Source organism: Trachypithecus francoisi, unplaced genomic scaffold, assembly GCF_009764315.1.
Source record: "Trachypithecus francoisi isolate TF-2019V2 unplaced genomic scaffold, Tfra_2.0 Contig00141, whole genome shotgun sequence".
NCBI lineage: Eukaryota > Metazoa > Chordata > Mammalia > Primates > Cercopithecidae > Trachypithecus > Trachypithecus francoisi.
Genome location: NW_022680489.1, coordinates 276,755 through 285,555, shown reverse-complemented (window position 1 = coordinate 285,555; position 8,801 = coordinate 276,755). Strand labels below are relative to the sequence as shown.

General features: G+C 47.2%; 1 protein-coding gene and 2 pseudogenes across 1 annotated transcript in view; all 3 read left to right on the top strand.

Moving 5' to 3' along the window:
- Positions 1–4,550: 4,550 nt before the first annotated feature.
- On the top strand, positions 4,551–5,712 carry LOC117067157 (annotated as a pseudogene).
- A 287-nt stretch (positions 5,713–5,999) lies between these two features.
- LOC117067098 lies at positions 6,000–7,499 on the top strand (annotated as a pseudogene).
- Positions 7,500–7,610: 111 nt separating this feature from the next.
- LOC117067505 (leucine-rich repeat-containing protein 37A3-like) overlaps positions 7,611–8,801 on the top strand; it is a 30,031-nt gene continuing 28,840 nt past the window's right edge. The window contains 1 exon segment of the mRNA XM_033184207.1: positions 7,611–8,325. Within this exon segment, the coding sequence (XP_033040098.1) occupies positions 7,775–8,325 (551 nt within the window). The 5' untranslated portion in view covers positions 7,611–7,774.

The following is an 8,801-nucleotide window of genomic DNA, read 5'->3' as shown; positions in this document are numbered from 1 at the left end:
CATGGCATTCAATGAGTAGCAGAGTTTGAAGGTAACTTCTGGAATTTCATCGAATGTGTATGAATTTTTACTCATCTGGATCTTAGGGGAAATAACCCATCTGGTTACAGGGAGGGAGGACCTTTAATAACGAAGCCAAATGTGTGGGTTGTCTCCCTCTCCCTAGTGTGCAGAGGTATCCCTTGCACACACTCAAAACTTCTTAGACCAAAAGCATTATAATAGCTCTAGTTTGCCTTAAAGGAAGTTGTATTGTCTATGGAGCATGTGGGCCATTTTCTGCCAAAAAAAATGTTCAAATGTTTTCACTCTGAAGCTTTGTTCATTGTATCTGGTGGAATTCCGGTTCTCAGTGAGTAGACACCTAGCTGTGCTTCTAATGTGAGGTGTCTACTAGCCCCGTGGTCCCTATTTTGGATTTGAACTTTGACCCCACACCTGATGCCTTTCCATTTAGTCATATTGTGATTCAACATTTTTGTTTCCACATTTTTTATTTCCTATGTTCTTTTTTTTTTCTTTTTTTTTTTTGAGACGGAGTCTTTGCTCTGTTGCCTGGGCTGGAGTGCAGTGGCCGGATCTCAGCTCACTGCAAGCTCCACCTCCCGGGTTCACGCCATTCTCCTGCCTCAGCCTCCCGAGTAGCTGGGACTACAGGCGCCCGCCACCTCGCCCGGCGAGTTTTTTGTTTTGTTTTGTTTTGTTTTTTTAGCAGAGACGGGGTTTCACCATGTTAGCCAGGATGGTCTCGATCTCCTGACCTCATGATCCGCCCGTCTCGGCCTCCCAAAGTGCTGGGATTACAGGCTTGAGCCACCGCGTCCGGCTATTTCCTATGTTATTATTCCTTAGTTCCTATCTGTAACATCATAAAGTCCTGTGACCCAAACACAGTTGATATTTCATGCATATGTTAAAAACTGAGCTGTGAGACCAGACATGGTGACTCACGCCTGAAATCTCAGCACTTTGGGAGACCAAGACAGAAGGATCAGTTCAAGCCAGGAGTTTGAGATCAGCCTGGGCAACAAAGCGGGACCATGTCTCTAAAAAAGAGAATTAGCTGGGCACAGGGGAGTAGACCCTGTTACTCTGGAGGCTGAGGCGGGAAGATCACTTGAGCCCAGGAATTTCAGGCTGCAGTGAGCTCTGATAGTGTCACTGCATTCCAGCCTGGGTGCAGAGTGAGACCCTGTCTCCAAAAAAAAAGAAAAAATCCAAGGGTATAATGAGGGAACTTCCAGGAAAGTGCTCTTATTTTCTGCTTTTAGAAACCAAAATAATGTTTCATTGTGGGCTGCTACCAATATATGCAGGAAGTTTTAGAATGAAAAACATTCTGAATTGATCCTTGCTAACTTTATTTCAGAAAGTGATAAAATAGCTGTGGAGTACAGACCCAGTGAAGAGATTGTAGATGTCAGATGGGAAGAAGAACTACACGGTTTAATTCAAGTATGTGGAGATAAAAAATCAAAGGTAACAGGGCTGGGCGCAGTGGCTCAAACGTAATGCCAGTGCTTTGGGAGGCCAAGGCGGGCGGATCACCTGAGGTTGGGAGCTCAGGACCAGCCTGACCAACATGGGGAAACGGTGGCGCATGCATCCCGCTACTCGGGAGGCTGAGGCAGGAGAATCGCTTGAACCTGGGAGGTGGAGGTTGTGGTGAGCCAAGATCGCTCCATTGCACTCCAGCCTGGGCAACACGAGTGAACTCCCATCTCAGAAAAAAAAAACCCTCAAGGGTCAGATAACATATCCAGTATAACCATAATTCAAAATAAGCAGCAGAATTTGGAGGATAATTTGTTTCATTCTCAGGAAAATGTGAAACTCTGAAACTGCTTTTTGAGTGCAGGGTATTTCTGGGGCTTTTCCTAAAGTCTTGACCCTTGGCTCTGACCTCTTATTTGAAGTTTGGAGAGCAGGACTGAGGACTGTATTACTACAGTTGTGGAGATAGGAGAGGGGTTAGTCTCCCCCGGCCCCAGGAGTAAGGGATGCTGGGCTGCTTGAACACAGGCCTTTTTAGAACTCCCTTCAAACAGGATCCCAGAGATGTGGGGAGAATGTAAGTGGCCTTAAGACTGATTGTGCTACAGCTTTCGAAAACTATAATGCCTTTCAAATATGGCTTATTACTTGGATCTCAATATCTCCCATATACCTTGGGTGGACTATTTTGCTGAAGATCTTTCTGTCAATCATTTACGATCATGTGCTGCAAAATGAAGTTTTGGTCAACAGTAGACCACATATATGATGGTGGTTCCATGGGAGTATAATGGAGCTATCCCTATACAGGCATACCATTTTTATCTTTTTGTTGTTGTTGTTGTTGTTGTTGAGATGGAGTCTCACTCTGTTGCCCAGGCTGGAGTGCGATGGTGTGATCTCAGCTCACTGTAACTTCTACCTCCTGGGTTCAAGTGATTCTCCTACCTCAGCCTCCCGAGTAGCTGGGATTATAGGCATGCGCCACCATACTCAGCTAATTTTTGTATTTTTAGTAGAGACTGGTTTTTGCCATGTTGGCCAGGCTGGTCTCGAACTCCTGACCTCAGGTGATCCACCCACCTCCGCATCCCAAAGTGCTGGGATTACAGGCATGAGCCACTGTGGTTGGGCCCCATTTTTATCTTTTATACAGTATTTTAACTATACCTTTTCCATGTTTACATACACAAATACGTGCCATTCTGTGACAATTGCCTTTAATATTCAGTACAGTAACACATAGTACAGGTTTGTGGCCTAGGAGTCATAGACCATACCATATAGCCTAGGTGTGCTGTAGGCTATACCACCTAGGTTTGTGTAAGTATATGCTATGATGTTAGCACAATGGTGAAATCACCTAATGACACATTTCTCAAGCTCCTCACATGGCAGGCAACACATGACTGCATATGAAAGCTCTTAAATAGGGATTAAGTTTCTAAAGTAATCTCAAAAGAAAATAGTCATTATTTACTATTTATGGAATTTTTTTTTTTAAAGGGAGCAAAAGTTTCATTTCAGTGGGAACTTAATTTGGGGCTAGAGTGTTTTATTTAACTTTCACCCCGAAGTTGCAATGTGTTTTGAAGTCCTTCCCTGTAAAATAATTATTTTAACTCAATTTAAATAAAACCCACCCAGTAAACTTCAAGCTTTTTTTTTTTTTTTTTTTTTTTTTTTTGAGACGGAGTCTTGCTCTGTTGCCCAGGCTGGAGTGCAGTGGCCGGATCTCAGCTCACTGCAAGCTCCACTTCCCTGGTTCACGCCATTCTCCTGCCTCAGCCTCCCAAGTAGCTGGACTACAGGCGCCCGCCACCTCGCCCGGCTCTTTTTTTGTATTTTTTTAGTAGAGACGGGGTTTCACCGTGTTAGCTAGGATGGTCTCGATCTCCTGACCTCGTGATCCGCCCGTCTCGGCCTCCCAAATGACTGTAATGTGCATTGTGCCTGCCACCCTAACTAGTTTTGGGTGCTGCAAAACCTCATTTATTTGGGGTTGAAAATTGTACAACATTCTTTCTGTCACATTTTACTAGTTAAAAGAAGCCCCAGGACAGCCCAGATTCAAAGGTTGAAAAAAGTGGACAACCTCTTGATGGAATCAGATGCAAATAGTTGGTGGCCAGTTTTTCAGTTTATACTAAAATCAAAATATTATACACTTCAATTTTCAAAAAAAAAAAAACACCCACAAGTTTTAAGGACAATAAAAATAAAAATAAAATTTACCAAATAATTGTGATAATTTCTTAAATGCCAGTGCCAGGCATTAGACATTTTACATAACACATAGTATTGCATTCTCACCCAATGAAACATATACGGAGTTGGCAAATTACAACCTGTTGACCAAATCCAGCTTGCTGCCTGCACTTGCCTTTGTACAGCTTATGAGCTAATAAGCACAACAGGATTTAAATGACAAGTTGACTCCGCAAGAAAGGCTCCCAGAGGTGGTCCCACTGCTACAGAAAATTGGAGTCCTCACTTATTCCCTGGCAGCCTCTACCTAGTAGGGTGGTGAATTCATTATCAAACATGCGACAGTTTAGCGAAAACAGCAACATTTTGGAATAAATGACTGTAATGTGCATTGTGCCTGCCACCCTAACTGGTTTTGGGTGCTGCAAAACCTCATTTATTTGGGGTTGAAAATTGTACAACATTCTTCTGTCACATTTTATTAGTTAAAAGAAGCCCCAGGACAGCCCAGATTCAAAGGTTGAAAAAAGTGGACAACCTCTTGATGGAATCAGATGCAAATAGTTGGTGGCCAGTTTTTCAGTTTATACTAAAATCAAAATATTATACACTTCAATTTTCAAAAAAAAACACCCACAAGTTTTAAGGACAATAAAAATAAAAATAAAATTTACCAAATAATTGTGATAATTTCTTAAATGCCAGTGCCAGGCATTAGACATTTTACATAACACATAGTATTGCATTCTCACCCAATGAAAGAGATACGGAGTTGGCAAATTACAGCCTGTTGACCAAATCCAGCTTGCTGCCTGCACCTGCCTTTGTACAGCTTATGAGCTAATAAGCACAACAGGATTTAAATGACAAGCTGACTCCGCAAGAAAGGCTCCCAGAGGTGGTCCCACTGCTGGACGGGGATGAGAACCAGACCCTAGTTCAGCTTCCTCGCCTCAAAAGTAAGGTTCCAACTGCAGATCTAGATCGGGCTGCAGGTCATCAGGCAGATGAAAGACTTGTTCCGCTAGACAGGAAGATTTCAAAACCAACATATTTATTGTTTCGCCCAAGAACCTGAAGAAAGATGTAGCTCAGCGTTGGAGCCTTGCTGAGATTGATGGAATTCCACACCAATTATCCAAGTCTGGGCATCAGAAACAGACTTTGCAGGATGAATATCCGAGTATGGATACATTGTATCCCAGCAGCCTGCCTCCAGAACTCAGGGTGAACTCAGATGAGCCTCCAGGGCCCCCTGAGCAAGTTGGACTTTCTCAAATCCATCTAGAGCCTGAAACTCAAATCCAGAGATGCTGAAGACATGCAGTCCTCTTTACTCCAGCAGGATGCCCCAGGGCAGCTTCCACAGCTCCCTGAGGAGGAAGAACCTTCTTCAACCAAGAGGAGGCCCCAGCTCTGCCTCCAGCATCCTCTATGGAGAGTCTAACTCTACCGAATCCTGAGGTGACAGTTCAACCCCCAGGTGAGGATCAATTTCTTTATAACTTGCCTGGCATTACAGTTAAACCTGCAGATGTGGAGGTTCCCATGACTCCAGAGGCTGAAAACGAGACAGAATCTTCCCAAGCCAGCAGGAGTCCCCAGGTCAGCCTCCTGAGGAGGTGGAACCTTCTGCAACCCAACAGGAGGCCCCAGCTGAGCCTCCAGGTCCTCCTGTGGAGCCTGAACTTCCCCCTAGTGAGCAGGAGCAGCCAGCTCAGCCTTCTGAGTCTTCTGGGGAGGTTGAATCTTCTCCAGCCAGCAGGAGACCCCAGCTCAGCCTCCAGAAGAGATGGAGTCATCTGCAATCCAACAGGAGGCCCCAACTGAGCTTCCAGGTCCTCCTATAGAGGCTGAACTTTCCCCCAGTGAGCAGGAGCAGCCAGCTCAGCCTTCTGAGTCTTCTGGGGGGGTTGAATCTTCTCCAGCCCAGCAGGAGACCCCAGCTCAGCCTCCAGAAGAGATGGAGTCATCTGCAATCCAACGGAGGCCCCAACTGAGCTTCCAGGTCCTCCTTAGAGGCTGAACTTTCCCCCAGTGAGCAGGAGCAGCCACTCAGCCTTCTGAGTCTTCTGGGGAGGTTGAATCTTCTCCGCCAGCAGGAGACCCCAGCTCAGCCTCCAGAGGAGATGGAGTCATCTGCAATCCAACAGGAGGCCCCAACTGAGCTCCAGGTCCTCCATAGAGGCTGAACTTTACCCCAGTGAGCAGGAGCAGCCAGCTCAGCCTTTGAGTCTTCTGGGGAGGTTGAATCTTCTCCAGCCCAGCAGGAGACCCCAGCTCAGCCTCCAGAAGAGATGGAGTCATCTGCAATCCAACAGGAGGCCCCAACTGAGTCCAGGTCCTCCTATAGAGGCTGAACTTCCCCCAGTGAGCAGGAGCAGCCAGCTCAGCCTTCTGAGTCTTCTGGGGAGGTTGAGTCTCTCCAGCCCAGCAGGAGACCCCAGCTCAGCCTCCAGAAGAGATGGAGTCATCTGCAATCCAACAGGAGGCCCCAGCTGAGCTCCAGGTCCTCCTATAGAGGCTGAACTTCCCCCAGTGAGCAGGAGCAGCCAGCTCAGCCTTCTGAGTCTTCTGGGGAGGTTGAATTCTCCAGCCCAGCAGGAGACCCCAGCTCAGCCTCCAGAAGAGATGAGTCATCTGCAATCCAACAGGAGGCCCCAACTGAGCTTCCAGGTCCTCCTATAGAGGCTGAACTTTCCCCCAGTGAGCAGGAGCAGCCAGCTCAGCCTTCTGAGTCTTCTGGGGAGGTTGAATCTTCTCCAGCCCAGCAGGAGACCCCAGCTCAGCCTCCAAAAGAGATCGAGTCATCTGCAATCCAACAGAACATCATGAAGTCACAGTTTCACCTCCTGGTCACCATCAAACTCAGCATTCAGATTTTCCCAATGTCTCTGTTAAGCCTCCAGACACGCAGCTCACCATAACAGAGCCTAGTGCAGAGGTGGGAACTTCTCCAGTCCTCCAGGAGGCTACAGCTCAGCTCTCAAGGCCAGGTAATGATGCAGAACCTCCCGCCACCCAGCACGGGGGCCCACCTCTGCCTCCAGAGTCACTGGAAGAGGCTGGAGCTTTAGGAATTCAACAGGAGACTTCAGTTCAATCTCCGGAACCTGTTAATAGTGAGAACCCCTCTCCAACCAGCAGGAGGCTGAAGCTGAGCATCCACAGGCTGCTGAGGAGGGTGAGTCTTCTCTAACCAGCAGGAGGCCCCAGCTGAGACTCCAGAGCTCCCTAATGAAGTTGTAGCTCAACCTCCAGAGCATTCAAACCTGAATCAAGCCACAGTTCAACCTTTGGACCTGGGGCTTACCATCATGCCAGAATCCGTGACAGAGGTTGAACTTTCTCCAACCATGCAGGAGACCCCAACTCAGCCTCCTAAGAAAGTTGTATCCCAACTTCCAGTACATCAAGAGATAACAGTTCCAACACCAGGTCAGGATGAAGCTCAGGATGAACAGTGTCACCCAGCATCACAGTTCAACCTTTGGACCTGGGACGTACCATCACTCCAGAACCCACTACGGAGGCTGAACGTTCTACACCCCTGAAGAAGACTGTCGTTCCTCCAAAGCATCCTAAGGTGACACTTCCACATCCAGACCAGGTTCAGACTCAGTATTTACACCTGACTCAAGCCACAGTTCAACCTTTGGACCTGGGGTTATCATCACTCCAGAATCCACAACAGAGGTGAACTTTCTACTGTCCTGATGACTATAGCTCCTCCTGCAGAACACCCTGAGGTGACACTTTCACCTTCAGACCAGGTTCAGACTCAGCATTCACACCTGACTCAAGCCATGGTTCAACCTTTGGACCTAGGGCTTACCATCATTCCAGAATCCACAACAGAGGTTGAACTTTCTCCAACCACGCAGGAGACCCCAACTCAGTCTACTAAGAAAGTTGTACCCCAACTTCTAGTACATCAAGAGGTAACAATTCCAACACCAGGTCAGCATGAAGCTCAGCATCCAATGTCACCCAGCGTCACAGTTCAACCTTTGGACCTGCGACTTACCATCACTCCAGAACCCCCTGCGGGGTTGAACCTTCTACAGCCCTGATGACTACAGCTCCTCCTCCAGAACACTCTGAGGTGACACTTCCACCTTCAGACAAGGGTCAGGGTCAGCATTCGCACCTGACTCAAGTCACAGTTCAACCTCTGGCCCTGAAGCTTACCATAACTACAAAACCTACTACAGAGGTTAAACCATCTCCAACCACAGAGGAGACCTCGACTCAGCCTCCAGACCCAGGGCTTGCCGTAACTCCAGAGCCCATTGCAGAGATTGGACATTCTTCAGCCCTGGAGAAGACTACAGCTTCTCATCCAGACCAGGTTCAGACTCTGCATCGAAGCCTGACTGAAGTCACAGGTCCACATACTGAACTAGAACCTACTCAAGATTCATTGGTTCAGTCTGAAAGTCACACCCAAAATAAGGCTTTAACTGCACCAGAGGAACAGAAGGCCTCCACAAGCACCAACATATGTGAGCTCTGTACCTGTGGAAATGAGATGCTGTCATGTATTGATCTCAGCCCAAAGCAGAGGCTCCGCCAAGTTCCTGTGCCAGAGCCCAACACCTACAATGGCACCTTCACCATCTTGTAAGAATCACCTTCCTCAGTCATCACCTTCTCCAGCCTTTTCCTGGAGGCCTTCGTGGGCCTCCTTTATCTCCCCAAGCCATACTGACAGCTGACTTTCTACTTTCACCTTTGCTTGTCAATTCTGCCTTCTTATTCTCCTTTAATGTTAGACCCATTCTCCAGTCTTTTGCTTTTACTCCAGTCTTTTACTTGTTTTCTCATCCATTTTTATTTAGCCCCATCACATCATTGCTTAACCGCCGCTCTCCTCCCATTTTTGCTTCACCCTCTTTACAGCAGCCTGTCCCCTCCCGATCTGTGATGAGGCTCTAAGTGGTTAAGAGTTGATTCGGAGCCAGGCTACCTGGGGTTGAACCCAGGTCTGTTTATTAGGTTGGTGACCCAGAGCAAGTTATTCTGCTCTGTGACTGAGTTTCCTCACCTTTCAACTGGGGGTTATGCTAGTTCCCATTTCATTGGATTGTTGTGAAATT